The following is a 19,075-nucleotide window of genomic DNA, read 5'->3' on the forward strand; positions in this document are numbered from 1 at the left end:
GGTGTACCGTGGCTGCAGTGTGTACCATCTACAAGATGCACTGCAGCAACTCGCCAAGGCTTCTTTGGCAGCACCTCCCAAACCCACGACCTCTACCACCTAGAAGGACAAGGGCAGCAGGCGCATGGGGACACCACCATCTCCAAGTTCCCCTCCAAGTCGCACACCACCCTGACTTGGAAGTATATCGCCGATCCTTCATCGTCGCTGAGTCAAAATCCTGGAACTCCCTCCCTTACAGCACTGTGGGAGTATCTTCACCACACAGACTGCAGCGGTTCAAGAAGGCGGCGCACCACCACCTTCTCGAGGACAATTAGGGATGGGCAATAAATGCTGGCCTTGCCAGCGACGCCCAGATCCCATGAACAAATTTAAAAAAAGACACTGAGGAGGTAAAGTTCAGAGGTGGTGTTATTTCCACTTCTCTTTAGAGTGACATTGTCAAAGCCCAGGGAGCTCTGTCAGCTGTACGTGGCATGAGAGAGTGTAAAGATAAATTGTCTTTCAGTGGTGAATCACAGAACATCACCAGCACATTATGCAAAATTAATATCTGCCAGTTGTTCATTCTTTATATTAAAATAGCAATGAGCTGACAGTTCTGGGAGAATTGAAGCTTACAAAAATGATTTGCAAATGCAGTTCCTTTAATACTGTAGTGCTAGATAGAGCCCAGACCTTAATCCATGCTATGAAAAGATTACAGTGAGGCCCAAATCAGGAGTAAACCTAATCCAGTCAAACTTTAAATTAAAAAGACTTGCTCCATCTCTGGAAAGCATTTTAGCAATTTACATATTGATCTCTGGTGTTGAATGAAACAATTCACCCCCCCTCCCCCACCTTCTCGGGTTATATATTGGAGTCCAGCAGCTGGAGATTAAACCATTTCGGAGTACTTTAGCATGAGAATTTTGAGCTCCAAATGTGGATGCAGCTTCAAAATGAAATATCATTAAATGTCGTGGGACCAGTGATTACAGCTTGATAATTCCTGCTTTTTACTGTGCATCTGTATCAAGTGTTCTCATTTTCAGGTCTTAAGTGGAGTCATGCCTACAACTATGGAATCTTCTTACAGGGAGCTTTCTTAAATTCCTCAAATGCAAGCTGTTACTGGATCAGCAATGGGATAGACAGCCCTGTTTCTATGGATGTGTTCCTTACAGCAAAAAAATTGGATAGCCAATCATACAGATGCTTGTATTGTTGACTGGTTTAGTTCTGCTCCCACCTATTGCAACCCTTAAATATGTGATCTTAAGGCTGGTCATTATAGATGCACCAAATTGCATTAATTTGCAACTAAATTTGAGCATATAACCTAGGTTGTGACGCGGGCAGTCAACTCGGGTTCGATGTCTTCCTTGATGTTTCACCACTTGACCTCTCGCCTCCAACCAGCCGTTTGGTAAAACAGCCTTTTTTCCCTATCTTCAATATTTTTGTTACTAATAAACATTTTTTAATGCCTCCGTGACTTCTTCTGGGTTGCTGGCAGCAGTGTCCAGGTGATTAATCTTGAATGCCTGCAGACTCCAGGATAATCCTGGAGGGTTGGCAAGCCTTTTTGAGACTGGTGTAGTACGGAGGGACTGCTGCATTGTTGGAGGTGCTGACCATAGGATGAGACATTAAAAGCCGCGTTCCCTATTCCGATGCACTTTAAAAGATTCCAAGCTCTCTTCAAAGAAGAGCAGGGAGTTCTCCCACTCTGCTTGTCAACATTCTTCCCTCAATCGCCAAAAATACTGATTAACTAATCATTCAGCTCAGAGGTGTTTGTGGGACGTTGCTATTGCAACACCAGTCACTCCACTCCCAGATGTAATTGGCCCAGAAATTCGGGTTGGAGGCTTCCCGCGGGTGCAAGCCTCCGACCTGCACCTACCTAGCGCGCCGGCCATTGTGCTGTGGGCCCACGTGGGATTCCAATCCTGGACCTGCTCCAACTGCCGGCGCGCAGTGCTTTTGTATCCCAGGGGCGCAGTTAGTTTGAAGCATCCCCTGGGATCACGTGGGCCATGGAGAGCCAATGGTAGCAGGGAATCTGTATTCATAGATTTGACAGGAAGACCTGTCAAATCTATGAATACAATTCAGCCCCAAAACATAACTTAAAACTTCAAATAAATTTTTTTTTAATCACATTTTTAAAATAACTATAAATTACATAAAATAACTATTTTAAACAATAATTTAAATTTTTGAAAAAATTCATTACAGTTTTTAAACAGAGCTAAAAATAAACTTACCTTTCTTTAAAGTATTTAAAAATAATAAACCTGTGGAAAAAATGTTTTAATTTTACTTAATTCACCACTTACCTTGTTAAAAGCAGGCCTTGCGACTGCTTTTTATAAGCGTAGCTGCTGGAGACTCACTGTAGTGTCCATGTGTTGATAAAGACACTGAAGACAGGCGTTGGTTCATAGGTATTTACTAAGCAAAGTCTGGGGGGGGTTTCTAAAGGATATACACAATACACAGGCTTATATAGCCCAAGTGGCAATTACCGGCATTACGCACACCTGGGGCTCTTAAAGGCACATACACCACAATTCCTCCCCTTTTAGCTAACCAGTACATCATATTTTAAGTAATTATTAATTACATGTTATATGCAAAATAATATACATTGCTGTAATTAATTAATTATAAGTTAGTCTCTCAGGAGGCTTCTTGACTCGGTCCGGATAACACCTCGGGGGTGTAGTAGTTTCTGGTGGTGTAGTAGGTTCTTCTGGCAAGGCTGATTCGGCTTGAATGCCAGTGTCGGGTTCCAGTATCACCGGATCGGAAGTAGATATGGGTATCTCTACTTCATCGTTAGATGTATAGAGTGGTGGTGTAGGTTGTCCCTTTTCGGATGACTTTATGATTTGGTCAGCATGGCGCCTTATTATGCTTTCTCCGATGTCCACGGTATACATCAGTGGTCCTAGTCGTGTGCAGATAGTTCCAGGCTGCCATTTCTCGGTACGGTAGTCCCGGGCCAAAACCTGTTGGCCTATCTGGAAGGCCCTAGTTGGCCTTTCATTCATGCCTTGAAACTGCCAGTTCTCCACGTCCCTTCGGATGTTGGGCTTGACCAAATCCAGCCGGCATCTTAGGTTTCTATTGAAGAACATCATGGCGGGAGTTTGGTTGGTAACCATATGTGTTGCATTCCTGTATGCGAATAAGAAGTTATCCACGTTGTGCTGAAGTTTTATGTCTTCATTACCCATGGCCTTTATGGCCTTCTTGAAGGTCTGGACAAACCTTTCAGCCAATCCATTGGTGGCGGGATGGTATGGGGCGGACGTGTAGTGCTTTACCCCATTGTTTTTTAAGAACTTCCTGAATTCTTCGGACACAAATTGCGGTCCATTATCAGAACATATCTGTTCCGGCAGCCCATTCCTGGCAAATATGGTCCTTAATACTGTGATGGTTTTTTCCGTGGTGGTGGAGGACATCTTTATTACCTCCGGCCACTTGGAGTGTGCATCAACCGCGATTAAGAACATTGAGTCCATAAATGGACCAGCAAAGTCGATGTGCACCCTTTGCCAGGGAGATGAGGGCCACTCCCATGGATGTAGAGGGGCTTGTGGTGGAGCGTTTTGGACCTTCTGGCATCCTAGGCAGCTCTTGGTCATTTCTTCGATGTCTCCATCGATACCTGGCCACCATACAAACGCCCTGGCTAGGTTCTTCATTTTCACTCCACCCAGATGCCCCTCGTGAAGCTCCTTTAGCACTTTATCCTGGAGTTTGGGTGGAATCACCACTCTGGATCCACACATCAAGGTTCCTCAGCACACTGACAGCTGTTCTCTTCTTTGCGAGAATGCTGGCAACAGTGGTTCGCCATGTGCTGGCCATCCCTTCACTGTTAAATCATAGACCCGTGAGAGAGTCGGGTCATTTCTTGTCTCCCTTTCAATGGCAGAATTTGTCACTGGTAGACATTCCACTATGGTAGAGTGGAATATCTCTACTGGGCCTACTGTAGGTGCCTCTTCTATCGTTGGCAACGGTAGGTGCGATAAACCGTCAGCATTCCCATGCTGTTTTGACCCTTTGTATTCTATGTTGTATTGGTGTGCCCCTAGAAAAAGGGACCACCGCTGTAGCCTTTGCGCTGTCATAATGGGAACACCCATTTTAGGGTTGAATATGGAGATGAGGGGTTGATGGTCAGTCAACAAGGTAAATTTTTGTCCGTGTAGGTAATGGTCGAATTTCTTTACTCCCCATACCAGGCTGAGTGCTTCCCTGTCGATTTGGGCATAGTTACGCTCAGCTGAGTTCAATGAGCGTGACGCAAAAGCTATCGGCCGTTCCGAGCCATCAGGGAATTTATGTGATAATACTGCTCCTATGCCGTAAGGGGATGCATCGCACGCCAGTCTGATTGGCAGTGATGGGTTGTAATGAGCCAAAACTTCTTTGGATGTGATTAAGTCTTTGCATTTACGGAAGGCATTTTTGCAGTCTTCGTTCCATTTCCAAATTACTCCTGTTTGTAGCAGTTCATTAAGAGGGTGTAGAAGAGTTGATAAGTTCGGTAAAAATTTATGATAGTAATTTATTAATCCCAGGAATGACCTTAATTGTGAAACATTTTCAGGTGCTGGGGCTTTTATGACCGCCTCAATTTTTTCAGGTGACTTATGCAACCCTTCCTTATTTATTATGTGGCCACAATATGATATTTGATTTCGGAAAAATTCGCACTTGGGGCGATTTGCTCGTAGGCCCCGTTCTCTCAGCCCAGTGAGCACCTGCTCTAAATTGGCAAGGTGCTCGTTGTCGTTTTCTCCTGTTACAAGGATGTCGTCTAGGTAGCATTGAGTCCCTGAAATCCCTTGGAGGGCTTGCTCCATAGCTCTTTGCCAGATAGCTGGAGCGGATGCTACTCCGAAAACCAGTCGATTGTACTGGTACAGGCCTTTGTGTGTATTTATCGTGAGATATTTTTTAGAGGCCTCTTCAACCTCCATCTGTAGATATGCCTGTGCCAAGTCAATTTTGGTGAAACGTTTCCCTCCGGATAGTGAGGCGAAAATATCTTCTATCCTCGGAAGAGGATACTGTACTGTGTGAAGGACCGGGTTTACAGTCACCTTGAAGTCTCCACAGATGCGAATTTTTCTCTGTTCTTCAGATCCATCACCCTTCAATGCTTTCTTCATGACTGGGACGATGGGTGTTGCCCACTCGCTCCAATCTATTTTAGATAATACGCCTGCCTTTTCCAAATTCTCCAGCTCTGCCTCGACTGCTGGACGAATTGCGTCTTGCCTTAAAAAACTTGGGAATTGCTGCATCTTCTACTTTTATTGAGGCGGTGATGCCTTTCAAGGTTCCTAGTTTCTCTTGAAATACTTCCTTGGCGTTGGCCAAGATGTCTTTCAATCGTTCAGGTATGACGTCATCATCATTTTTTTCCTTACTGGTCACCGTCAGTGCCTGAATGGAGTGCCAGTCTAAACGTATTTTCCTGATCCATTCACGTCCCAACAGCGGTGGACCACCATCTTGTAGAACGTATAAATACAACTTCTGTATTTCCTTGCCGTTGTATACAACAGGCACCCTTATTTTTCCTTTGGGGTATACTTTCTGCCCCGTATATGTTTTCAAGATAATGGATGTATCTTTTAAAGGTATATGCGGAAATAGCTGCTCGTAATCCCGTCGATTTATGACGGTCAGAGCTGATCCTGTATCTAGCTCCATTTTAACTGGGGACCCTGCTATTGTGAGGGTAACCCACATGGTCTGGTAATCTTCTTTGGCAATTACATTATGTAATTTGAGAGAGCTTAGTCTCTTGTTCCCGGAGTCGCTATCGCTCTTCTGGTCTTCGGAGCTACTGTCCGTCATCATTTGTACCTTTCTGTGCTTTTCCTTATTGATTCTTTTCCCGTTAGTAGATTTTTTATTTTCAGATCGGCACACACGTGGAATGTGTCCCATCTTTCCGCATCGCCTGCATGCTTTTTCCTTGAACCAGCAGTCCCTCTGGTCATGGGTGGATCTGCCGCAGCGATAACATCTCTCGAAACCCCGTGTCATTTCATGGGTGCCGAAGTCCTGTGGCCTTGGCTGTATCTCTGCAGCTCCTATTGCACTGAAAGCCTTGTCCAGTGTTAAATCTTTTTCAGAAGATACCTTTTTTTGTGTTTCTACACTTAGGGGATCGCAGATGAATTTGCCTCGCAGAGAATCTGCCAGTCCTGCTTCGAATTGGCAGTGTAGGGTATCAACAATCTCCTCAAAATTCTTGTCCATCGGTTCGGCTGGAGTGATTAAGTTTCGTAACAGCTTGTATGTCTTTGCGCCCATTAGATCCAGAAGCACTGAAGCTTTTTTTTCATCTTCTATTCCATTTGCGGTGCAATATACCTCCACTCTTTCCACATATGTGGTCCAATCCTCTATCTTGTTATCAAAAACATCAATATTGCCAAAATTAGGTTCTGTTTCGCTATCAAAAGCATCAATATTGCCAGACTTAGGCATTTCAGAAAAGATATGGCGCTTCCCGCCCTTTTTTTTTCTCTTTTCTGTAGCAAGATATGGCGCTTCCCGCGCTTTCCCGCCGCTGCTGCCGATAACAATGCTGTTTACTGCGGTTCCCGTTCTCTTTATGTTTTTTTTAAATTTACTGTTGGAGACTCGTTCCCGCCGGAGGTCTGAACGCTGATCTGCTTGCCGCGCCGGCCGTCTCCCGAGTGCTCCCTCCCAGTCCGTTATTGCTTGCCTACGATTTCGCTGCCTGTCTCCGCTGTCGAGCCCGCCGCTGGAGCCCCAGCCTGACGCCCAGGAAGGATTAGCGCAGTACCTGCCACCAGCTTGGCCAGCTGGTGAAACCACAGCTTCTCTCACTTCCTTGAGTCTTCTGGACGCCGGAGGAATCGATGTCCTTGAGGTGCTGCCGAATTGCCGGTAAGTCCGTTTCCACTTCGTCGCCACTGTAGTGTCCGTGTGTTGATAAAGACACTGAAGACAGGAGTTGGTTCATAGGTATTTACTAAGCAAAGTCTGGGGGGGGGGTTTCTAAAGGATATACACAATACACAGGCTTATATAGCCCAAGTGGCAATTACCGGCATTACGCACACCTGGGACTCTTAAAGGCACATACACCACAATTACCCTCCCGGAAAAACCTGGAAATAAAACGGAAGTTCCAGGCGTACGCGCTGCCTCTCCGGCGCACGCGTTCGACCTGTGAACCCCTTCCTTTAAGGGAACGGAAGTTCTGGTTTCCCGCGCACGAAACCGGCACTTTCATTGGGCCTACGCGTGAGTACCCAGCGCGTACTCACCCGCGGGGACCTGAAGTTATAATACGTTTTATGTGAAGCCTTTTAAAATGTTTCAGCAATGTGATGAGGCAGTCTATTTCAAAGCAAGTATTTCTTTCATGTGTATTCTTGCAAGTTTACAGCTTGATTGGAATTCCATGTGCAGTTTGCCATGCTTTAGCATTCTCACTTTACAGTGCCAACTAAGAATAATTTTTCAGTAGGTGCCTCATATCAGCAAATTGCATGGACCAGATTCCCCACAGTTTAAAGCTTCTGTTACATTGTGGAATTTTTCCAGTATATTTTTCTGGTATGAATAACTTCATAACCTTTCTGTCAGCAGACCTGGTCTCATGAGCTGAAAGCTCCGTCTTTTATTCTCTGCTGCATTGAGCGACCAGCCTCGTGACATTGGTCACTGGATAATACATAGGAAACTCTCTATATCTCCTGTCAATTCAGATGACCATTTTATACAGTCTAAACTACTGCCCAGATTTATTTAAAAATACATCAGTTCACAGCTGCAACAACACAATACTCATTTAAGAAAATAGAATCAGTTAACATATGCCCTTTCTGGAATGCTTTTGTCAGCTTTTGTTTTAGGTTTTATGGAATGAAACAGTTTCTTTTGTTGAATCAAATCCGCCTTCTCTTGTTAGTTGCTAAACAGTATGTAGTCTGGATCTACTTCTTCCAAGAGGAGATGTTACACATGCAGAGCCTCAAGCACCCATGAAACCTGGTGTCACCTCTCCACAACTCCAGACAAGCAGCCAGAACTGGGATAATTATCATTATTTTTTTTAATGAAAAACCATTTCTTTGAAGACAAACAAAAGGTTAGCTTCTTAACATCTAATAAGTTGAAAATAATGGCCTGCAATTGGTTGCACAAGAATGTGCTTATTTTATCAGCCAATAATCCAAAACTACAATTGTGTCTGTCCCATCATACGAGGAGTGCTGCAGACCAAAGATCCCATCTGGTCAAAGGGAATTCTCTCCCTGCAACTTAAATAAGCTGTCTTTATGCAATTATTTCAGATTCCAATACAGTGCTTGGAAACAATTTAAAAACTGGATATATAAACGTTTTCGCCAGTCTCTATCACATGGTTTCTGTAGTGATGGGGTTGGTTTAGCCTCTGAAGTAACAGATTTTTTTTGCTGCCAGAGATCAAGTGATGTTCTTGTGGGGCTGTCTGCAAATCCAGGGGAGAACATAACATAAGAAATAGGAGCAGGAATAGGCTATTCGGCCCGTCGAGCCTGCTCCGCCATTCAATAAGATTATGGCTGATCTTCTACCTCAACTCCACTTTCCTGCACTATCCCCATATCCCTAGATTCCCTTAGTGTCCAAAAATCTATCGATCTCTGTCTTGAATATACTCAACGACTGAGCCTCCACAGCCCTCTGGGGTAGAGAATTCCAAAGATTCACCACCCTCTGAGTGAAGAAATTTCTCCTCATCATCTTCCTAAATGGCTGACCCCTTATTCTGAGACTGTGACCCCTGGTTCTAGACTCCCCAGCCAGGGGAAACATCCTCCCTGCATCTACCCTGTCAAGCCCTGTAAGAATTTTGTATGTTTCAATGAGATCACCTCTCATTCTTCTAAACTCTAGAGAATATAGGCTTAGCCTCCTCAATCTCTCCTCATAGGACAATCCCCCCATCCCAGGAACCTGTCTGGTGAACCTTCGTTGCACTCCCTCAATGGCAGGTATATCCTTCCTTCGGTAAGGAGACCAAAACTGTACACAATACTCCAGGTGTGGTCTCACCAAGGCCCTATATAATTGCAGTAAGACTTCTTTACTCTTATACTCAAATCCTCTTGTAATAAAGGCCAACATACCATTTGCTTTCCTAATTGCTTGCTGTATCTGCATGTTAATTTTCAGTGATTCATGTACAAGGACACCCAGGTCCCTCTGAACACCAACATTTCCCAATCTCTCACCATTTAAAAAATACTCTGCTTTTCTATTTTTCCCACCAAAGTGGATAACTTCACATTTCTCCACATTATATTCCATTTGCCATGTTCTTGCCCACTCACTTAGCCTGCCTATATCCCCTTGAAGCCTCTTTGCATCCTCCTCACAACTTACATTCCCACCTAGCTTTGAATCAAAAGGTAATGTCAGAAGTGGGATTCGAACCCACGCCCCTAGAAAGGGACCAGAATTCACCAACCTTTGGTAAGGTAAGGATTAGCGGTCCTTGAGTCTGGCGCCTTAGACCACTTGGAGAGAGAGAAATTCTGCACGTGATGCGTTCCTATTCTCCGCTTTGCAATTATGGAAGAGTTGAACTGGGTCAGGTTTTGCTCTCTCAGTTTCTCTCTGCCCTTTTGAGAAAGTAGCTGCTTGGGCTGCTCCCCTTTGGTACCGGGTTGTAGAATGGCACAGACCGAAGCCTGAGAGCAGATTAGCTGCTGCTGTCTGGGGGCGATTCATTACACATGAAGATCTTAAGGACAGAGAGGGGAAACATTTCACCCTTGCTGGGGAACGGTTCCACGGCATCTATATCTTGTCTAAGTGACTATTCTTCATGTGTGTGCTAGGTACCACTGCCAAGCCTGATCCTGTTCTCAGCCAAAGTCCACATATCAGAGCTCAGTTGATGGTGATGACAGGTGGGAACATTGGTTAATTTTATTATTTTTTCCCCTCTCCAGCTCAGGTCTGTTGTAATGCTCCTGCTGCCACCCTGGTTAAGATCAGCTGACTTAAGCATAGATGTAACTGGAAATCAAACTTGGAATTTTCTTTGTGTTACACCTAGGCCGTCAAGGAAAGCAAATATCTTAACATCTTGGGTCAGCTGTGGGTCAGTGATGGCATTCTCACCTCTGAGTCAGAAGGTCGTGGGTTCAAGTCCCACTCCAGAGACTTGAGCACATAATCTTGGCTGACAATTAATTGCACCACTGTGGGAAGTGCTGGCTTTCGGATGAGATGTTAATCCAAGGATCCGTCTGCTCTCTCGGCTGGATGTGGAGAATCCCATGGCATTATTTGAAGAGCAGTGGGAGTTCTCCCCTTGCCAATATTTATCCCTCAACCAACATCGCTAAAACTGACCATCTTTTCTATTTCTTCTCTTTTCTTTTTTTTCTTTTCTCTTTATTCTTTCTTTTACTCCTTTTTCTCACCAGAAAGCTTCTTGTGTCTGTCGTCTATGTTGTCACCATTGAGCCCTCGCTCAATTTATTTCCTCACTGTTTAAGTGTTCCAGTCTCTGTATTTCTAATTAGATATATTCTACTTTTGTAATTCACAATACATAATATATTATATATATATATAAACTACTAATTCTAGCATATCTACTGCACCATTTTAAACCATATTTTTTCTGTTTTAAGTATTTATTCTATGTTAATCTCTGCGCCACATTCAATGTAAGAAAATATTGATGAGGAAAGTTGGATTGGTCATACCTAGATTCCTCTGCTTTAAAACATGGGCACAAACAGAGCAGATGAGAAAGAACAGCTTCACAGCAGAAGAAGGGGCTGTTGCTTTGGCACAACATGGCTTTCAAACTTGTCTTTGTGAAGGACCCCCTGCAAATATTGACATTTTTGGAGCCCCTTGTGTTAACTTCCAAAAGACAGTGCCAGCTACCCAAAGGGAAGCAGTGTTGTTATTGTTAAGGGTGTTTGGTTATAAGTATACAGTAACAGAAATAACATGCTAAAAAGTGCCGAAATATAGAGAAAATATAGAATCACATTCTCGAGACAATAAATCTGATGTCCTTGCAGTTCCCCTAAGATCCACAGTCCCAGTTTGAAAACCAATAATGTAGGCACTCTCAGGATTCACTGTTCTATGAGATGGGCAGCACAGCCTCCATACCAGCTGTGCTGGTGTGCTCTCCAGGCAGTTTGTGGCCTACCACTGCCAACATGTGCAGCTCACTGTGGAGGGGGGACGGGGGGCGCGGGTAGGGTGCTAAGGTGGTGGCCTCGTTACTCAATGAAGGGGACGGCTGTACGACCACCAGAGGAATCACTGATTCTTTGGTGGAAATACCTGCGATGAGCAGCATGGCTTGTTCGTAGAAGAGATGGGGCAGAATATTGCCAGTCCACTCAACAGCAACAACAACAACTTGCATTTATGTAACGCCTTTAACAGTGTAAAATGCCCCAAGGCGCTTCACAGGAGTGTCATCAAACAAAATTTGACATCGAACACATGAGATATTAGGGCAGGGCAGGTTTCAAGGAGCGTCTTAAAGGAGGAGAGAGATGTAGAGTTGCGGAGAGGTTTAGGGCAGAATTCCAGAGCTGAGGGTCTAGGCAGCTGACGGCACAGCCACCAATGATGGCGTGATGAAAGTTGGGGTTGCGCAAGAGGCCATAATTGGAGGAGCGCAGAGATCTCGGAGGGTTGTAGGCCTGGAGGAGGTTACAGAGATAGGGAGGGTCAAGGCCATAGAGGGATTTGAAAACGAGGATAAGAACTTCAAAATCGAGGCCTTTCCGGACCAGGAGCTAATATAGGTCAGCGAGCACATGTGTGATAGGTGAACGGGACTTGGTACGAGTTAGGATATGGGCAGCACCATTATCTGTGTGCAGCGCAACAACATTTTTGTGGGGGCTATGGGGCTAATTCTACAGGAGCAGCAGCGACTGTTTGAAAAGAAACGGACTGGTGGAAATGAGAGAAACTGATGCTGTTCAAATATTTTGAGTCATCACCAGGATCACCAACAAACAGCATGTTCAGTTCAGGCAGTTTGTGGGGCTCACCAATTAAGTGCGACCTGTTGTCATGTGAGCAAGACAGCATTAATTGCCCATCCCTCGTTGCCCTGAGTACATTGAGTCAATCACATAGTGTGAACTAGAGTCACGTGTAAGCTGGACCAAGTTCCCCGCCCTGGATGACAATGAACTGGTTCTGTTATTACAATCCAGGTGCTTTCTTGATATATATAAATGATCTTCACCCAGAGAGTGGTGAACCTGTGGAATTCTCTACCACACAGGGCAGTTGAGGCCAATTCATTAAATATATTCAAGAAGGAGTTAGATATATTTCTTAAGGCTAAAGGGATCAAGGGATATGGGGAGAAAGCAGGGACAGGGTACTGAACTTGGATGATCAGCCATGATCTCATTAAATGGCAGAACAGGCTCGAGGGGCCGAATGGCCTACTCCTATTTTCTATGTTTCTATTCTTTTTTGGTGCCAGCTGACAAACTGCTAGATTTATTGAATTCACTTCCCAATTTTCCATGGTGGGATTTGAGCTCGTGACCTGTGGAATGCTAGTCCAGGACCATAACCACTACACCGCACCCAGTTAGGAAAGGAATGGAGAGAGAGGGGATGTGGGAAGGAGGGGAAGATGGCGACACTCATCCTTTTGGGCTGATTGCGGAAAGGCAAAGGCTGGGAGTGCGAAGGCAATTTGCTGTCTGGGTTTAGAGAGCCTACATAAGAAACCATGAGAGAGAGATTGATTAGTGTTTTAAAGTATTTCAAAAATGTTTGCTAACTTTATTTACAAAACTTTTTTTCTGTTCCAGAAATTGGATGTTAAATCACTCATCAAGTTGACCTACCATAAAAACAGTGAAGGTATGTACTCACTGATTGTCTCTGTCACAGTGCTATATATTATGTTGAGTAGTTTTCCGCAGACATTTTCTGAGCTGGATTGGAGAGCTTTAGGTTTCTTTTCTAGTAAATAGGCAACAGATCATCTTGTTGATCCAGAAAGGATCTTGTTAGGTAGAGCTCCGCTGTTTCCTTCACCTAAGTGGAGACCTCAAAGTGTTTGTAAAGTGGGGGAAAAAAAGATTGAATGAAGATTATTCCTTTAACACTGTGACTAATGACAATGATACAGTGCGTGTCCTTGATGCTTTTTATTGATACAGAAACCCTGGTTAAGTGCAGTCGAAGTCTAACTCATTCCCATTGGGACATAGAGTAGCAGGGTATCTGCTCAAACCTATGTTTCCCACAAGGAAGGAGCATTACAAAATGAGTCTCACAAGGCTCCTCCGGTCTGAAAGCTGCTGCAGCGTATGCAGAAGCCTGTCCTCTTGGACAAGGAATTGTGCAGGGAATATACTGGGGTGGCTGAATGAATTGTATGTGTTTAAAACTTACACAATGTTATTCCATTTTCCCAAATGACATCCCCTCCAGCAAAAAAGATAGGTGTTTCTATAATTCTTTACAGCGAAATTAGTTATTTGTGAATACAGCATTCAGACTTTGTCTGAATTTAATGAGCATCATTTCAACCTGAGCAAATAATGCATGTGAGGGGCGTCCATTTTCTGATGCACGGCAATCTTTGAAGTGATGCTCCTGGCTTGCGGTAAATAGGCACTCTACTTAATAACTTGAAGGTTGAATGACTGCATATATACGGTAAAAGGAAGAATAATGAGGACTTGCTAAACTTCCAAAGTGATTTCTGAGCTTCTGCAAATAGAAGTGAGTCTGGTTAATTCCTATTTAAAATTATCTGCTTGTATCACAGCAAAACTAAGGAAGACGGTTTTAAAGCGCAAGAGCCCCTTCTCTCTCTCGCTCTCCTGCTTTCAAACTGTTGCCGATGCTTAGAAATTGAAGAGGTTGGTCCAGTGCCAGTTCAGTGACGTCTGTGCTGGCTGAGCCGAGTGCTGTCAGTGTCTATCCTTTTATTATTTTCTGAGGCCCTATTAATTTACATGTTACTAAGTAAACAAAGTAATAGTTCAGTAAATTGCGTCAGAATGGCTTTATCACTGACTTGTTTTCCGGTTCCCTCACTGAATATAAAACAAAGTATACACTCTAAGCATGCAGTCAGAAAACGGAGCAGGTGCTTTTTACGTATTTCAGATTGAAAATGTATTTTCAGTTTTCCAATTTTTTACTGTTTTGGTGAATTCTGGTCTAGATAGGCTTATTCAACCATTAGGCTAAAATATTCACCAAGCACAGTAACTCACTTTGTGCACAATGTATATGGCTTCAGACCAGATTTTAGTCATCTGGCATCCCATTTAATTCAGTAGCCACATTGAGCTGATGCAATAGCATACATAACAGTAAACATAAAAGGTAAAATTAAGTGCATGTTTATTGTAGTGTAAATTGAGATATCTCTGCACTGATCCATTGCCCGTGTTGTTCGACTGCATTTCCAGTCTTGGATTAGCCACAATCTCCTCCAGTTAAACATTAGTAGGACCGAAGCCATCGTCTTTGGCCCAGCCACAAACTCCATACCCTTGCCACTGATTCCATTCCTCTCCCCAGTCACTGTCTCAAACTAAACCAGACTGTTGGCAATCTCGGCATCCTATTTGATGCGTAGCTGAATTTTCACCCCATATTCTCTCCATCACAACGACTGCTTATTTCCACCTCCGTGACATTGTCTGTCTCCGCCCCGTCTCAGCTCATCTGTTGCTGAATCTCTCATCCATGCCTTTGTCTGGCCCTTGATAATGTCATCCACAGAGATGGGGTCAGCTTCCACGCGTCAGCTGCTAACACCCAGGTTGACCTCTCCACCACTTCTCATGAGCCCTCGACCACCTCTGTGCTGTCATGCTGCCGGTTTAACATCCAGTCTTGGATCATTTCTTCCAGTTCAACACTGGGACAACGAAAGCCATCACTTTTGGCTCTTGCCACAAACTCTGCTCTCTTGCTACTGATTCCAACCCCCTCCCCAGCCACTGCTAATGTTAAGCCAGAAATCCTTGACGCCAACTCAATTTGAAAAATAACTCGATGCCCTCCGTGTAAACTGATCATTCAGTATCATTGATCAGTGTGACATTGTCTGCATATGCACCAAAATAAGAACATAAGAATTAGGAGCAGGAATAGGTCATACTCCAGAGAATATAGGCCTAGTCTACTCAATCTCTCCTCATAGGACAACCCTCTCATCCCAGGAATTAATCTAGTGAGCCTTCGTTGCATCGCCTCTAAGGCATATATGTCGTTTCTCAGATAAGGAGACCAAAACTTGGCACAGTATTCCAGGTGTGGTCTCACCAAAGCCCTGTACAATTGTAGAACTCTAGGATGTAGACCATCAGGTTCAGGGGATTTGTCAGCTTTTAGTACTCTTATACTCCAACCCCCTTGCGATAAAGGCCAACAAGCCATTTGCCTTCCTAATTGCTTGCTGTAACTGCATGCTAACTTTTTGTGTTTTCTGTACGAGGACACCTAAATCTCTCTGAACTCCAACATTTAATAGTTTCTCACCATTTAAAAAATATTCTGTTTTTCTATTCTTCCTACCAAAGTGAATAACCTCACATTATACTCCACCTGCCACCTTATTGCCCACTCACTTAACCTGTCTATATCCCTTTGCAGGATCTTTGTGTCCTCCTCACAGCTTACTTTCCCACCTAGCTTTGTATCATCAGCAAACTTGGATACATTACACTCGTCCCTTCATCTAAGTCATGATATAGATTGTAAATAGCTGAGGCCAAGCACTGATCCTTATGGCACCACACTAGTTACAGCCTGCCAACCGATAAATAACTGGTTTATCTTTGCTCTCTGTTTTCTGTCTGTTAACCAGTCCTCTATCCATGCTAATATATACCCCCAACTCCATGAGCCCTTATCTTGTGAAGCAACCTTTTATGTGGCACCTTATCCAATGCCTTTTGGAAATCCAAATATACTACATCCACTGGTTCCCCTTTACCCGGTTAGTTACAACCTCAAAAAACTCTAATAAATTTGTTCAGCTCGATTTCCCTTTCATAAAACCATGTTGACTCTGCCTAATCATATTATGATTTTCTAAGTACCCCATTACCACTTCCTTAATAATGGATTCCAGCATTTTCCCGATGACTGATGTCAGACTAACTGGCCTGTAGCTCCCTGTTTCCTCTCTTCCCTCCTTTCTTGAATAGCAAAGTTACATTTGCTACCTTCTAATCCGCTGGGACTGTTCTAGAATCTAGTGAATTTTGGAAGACCACAACTAATGTATCCACTATCTCTGCAGTCATCTCTTTTAGAACTCTAGGATGTAGACCATCAGGTTCAGGGGATCTTTCAACTTTTAGTCCATTAGTTTCTCAAGTACTTTTTCTCTACTGATATTAATGACTTTAAGTTCCTCACTCTTATTAGCTCCTTGGTTCCCCACTATTTTTGGCATGCTTTTTGTGTCATCTACTGTGAAGACAGATACAAAATATTTGTTTAAAGCCTCTGCCATTCCCTTATTCCCCATTATAATTTCACCTGTTCAGGCTAAACCTAATAAGATAATTACACAGCAGTGGAAAGAAACAACAAAAATCTATCAGTATAACACTTGACTTACCCAACACATATATGCTCAAAACAAAAAAAAGATTTTTGTAGTTTTTTTAATAGCTTTTGACTGAGTGTGTGTGAATGACTCCACAGATCCCCTATGCGCCATCTCGTCGTATAGGTAGTGTGAAGCAGGGAACTGGGGACCACAGACTATTCCTCAGTCATATGTCTTTATCTTGCAGTTAAGTAGGCTCATTTGGTAATCAAATACTATCTTCTAAATTGCCAGGCAATTAAAATATTAACTATTTCCAATACTTAAGTAAATAAATGAAGTCTGATGGTCTTTTTGCTTTTGACACCTGACAGCGATGAAAATTACATTTTGCCCATTTTAAACAATGCACAATCTGACTCCTCTGAACAAAGTTCCCTTGATGTTCAGCTATTAGATATAGTAAATATAATTTACTTTCCCCAGTATGTAAACTCACATGCATTAGCATGTCAAAGAAGAATTGTCCAAACACACAGCCTATTCAGTTTCTGAGTACAAGGAGTGATACTAACAACAAAGGCTGGCTGTCTCACTGAAACTGGATATACCTGGGCAGGTTCATGTACCAGCCATTCCCCTGACATACAGACAAATTAGCTCTCTTCCAGCTACAGTTAGTTAAAGAGAAGCACCTTTCCTCTGTCAGTCACATTAAAGCTATAATACAGAAGTTTATGTGACTTGATGCAGGACCAAAGTTTTGCTTTTTCTGCATGCAATATAAAGCCCATAACCATTGCCCCATCTTCATCTCTCTCCCAACCCCCCCAAACCCCCATACCCTTCAGATCATCTAATTTATGTATTTGTTGAAAACTGATTATAGAAAGGCAGAGGTGAATTGAGTTCATGTGCTCCACAGGTTGCCCAGTACTTTCCTGTAACTGGGAAATGGCCAGTTTACTTGACATTGAAGATTTGTGTTACTTATGAAAGCCTTTTATTTTGCTAGCTTTTTAAAAATGTTACACTTCTGCATCTAATACTACAACCCTACTTTAGGATTAGGATTTTTAATATTTCCGCGCAGGGTCATCAGAACAGGGAGATGAAATTTAAATTGCTGACCTTTCACCTTGAAGCTATGGATTTATTTCAGCCCAAACCAGGGCAATTAAAAGGCTCTCCTTTCTGCTGTTGAAGGGCCTTAGGCGATCTTGGTCTCTTTCCCACTTAGCGTGAATTTTCAGCATGAAACTAACTTTATTTTCCCAAATTGACACAAATTTCCTTATAGGAAGACTCATGCTGTAGAGTGTGGAAAATATGTGCCGCCAGTGGCTTCTCAGTGGGAAAGAAAATTGGATTACTAGTTATTCCAGCTGCTGTGATGCATCTACTAACAGTTGGTTACAGAATAGTACAGCTCTAACAGCAGGTCCTTTACTCACTCTTCCAGTCAGCAGTTGTATGCAGATGCCAGAGGGGTTCTTAAAAAGAGAGAAAAGAATTCCTAGATGGGGCAGAGCAGCAGTCATTGGAGTATTGACTCAATGTTTCATGTCGTGTATCTTGTCCCTTTACACATCCAAGGGGGAGATGTGCCTGCCGATTATTAGTGGATTTTTACTTTTGGAAAAATATTGTCTGTGTAGATAGAATTTTCAATAGTTCTTTATTTAAACCTGATTCATTAGTATTGTTCCTAATTGCATTCAAACTCTGGGGACTTTGAGAATTATAAAGGATGGATGGGTTTGAGTACAGGAAGGTTTTCAAAGCATGTATAGTTATAGAAAGGACCAGTTATGGTGACTATTTTGCTTCTCTTAGGAAAGTACCACTGCCCAGTGATGTACTCTGTCTTCACAAACAACTCGCACATTGTGACTATCAAGACTACTGGAAACGTCTATTCGTACGAGGTGGGTAACTCCTGCTTTGATTGGCCAGTTCTAAGTGACTCTTCTGATCAGCCTGTAGGCGGCTTCTTCTTGAGTTGGGAGAAGGGTTTTCATCTGATCTTCAGTTTTCTTCTTATGCCAATTAATCCCTGTTGTCAGTTTCAGTTGAATAACGTGGGTATATCCAGGTTATGCAAACCATCCCACATTTATCCCTTAAACTGTCAGCAGGTTGAAGGAAATGACAGTCTCTACTTTTAGACGGTTTCAGCTCATACAAATGCTAATATTACGGTAATATTCAAATGGAATATTGCTATAATAATAACCCTGAGCTACAAAATAAAATACTTGGAGCAATTATAAATAATTTGAAGCATTTTTGCTCAATGTGTCTTTCCTCTCGACACCATTCTCCTCTTCCCCTTCATTGTTTTGTTTTAACTTTCATTTTGCTTTTCCTCCCACGTTCTCTAATTAATTCTTACCATTTTCTTTCTCAAAAAATATTAAAACCCTTTATCACTCGATTTCTTTCTCTACACTCAAAAGGCCAGTGTTCCAGGCAAGC

The 19,075-nt window shown here is 43.1% G+C and overlaps 1 protein-coding gene across 2 annotated transcripts in view; it reads left to right on the plus strand.

Annotated features, from left to right (window-relative positions):
- ppil2 (peptidylprolyl isomerase (cyclophilin)-like 2) overlaps positions 1-19,075 on the plus strand; it is a 189,277-nt gene that overhangs the window by 56,959 nt on the left and 113,243 nt on the right. For both annotated transcript variants that reach the window (XM_085961988.1, XM_085961989.1), the window contains 2 exons: positions 12,879-12,930; positions 18,434-18,525. In XM_085961988.1, the coding sequence (XP_085818114.1) occupies positions 12,879-12,930; positions 18,434-18,525 (144 nt within the window). The remainder of the gene's footprint in view (positions 1-12,878; positions 12,931-18,433; positions 18,526-19,075) is intronic.

The sequence above is a fragment of the Somniosus microcephalus genome, chromosome 19 (assembly GCF_052327205.1).
Source record: "Somniosus microcephalus isolate GS21.2 chromosome 19, FLI_Smic_1.0, whole genome shotgun sequence".
NCBI classification, from domain to species: Eukaryota; Metazoa; Chordata; class Chondrichthyes; order Squaliformes; family Somniosidae; genus Somniosus; species Somniosus microcephalus.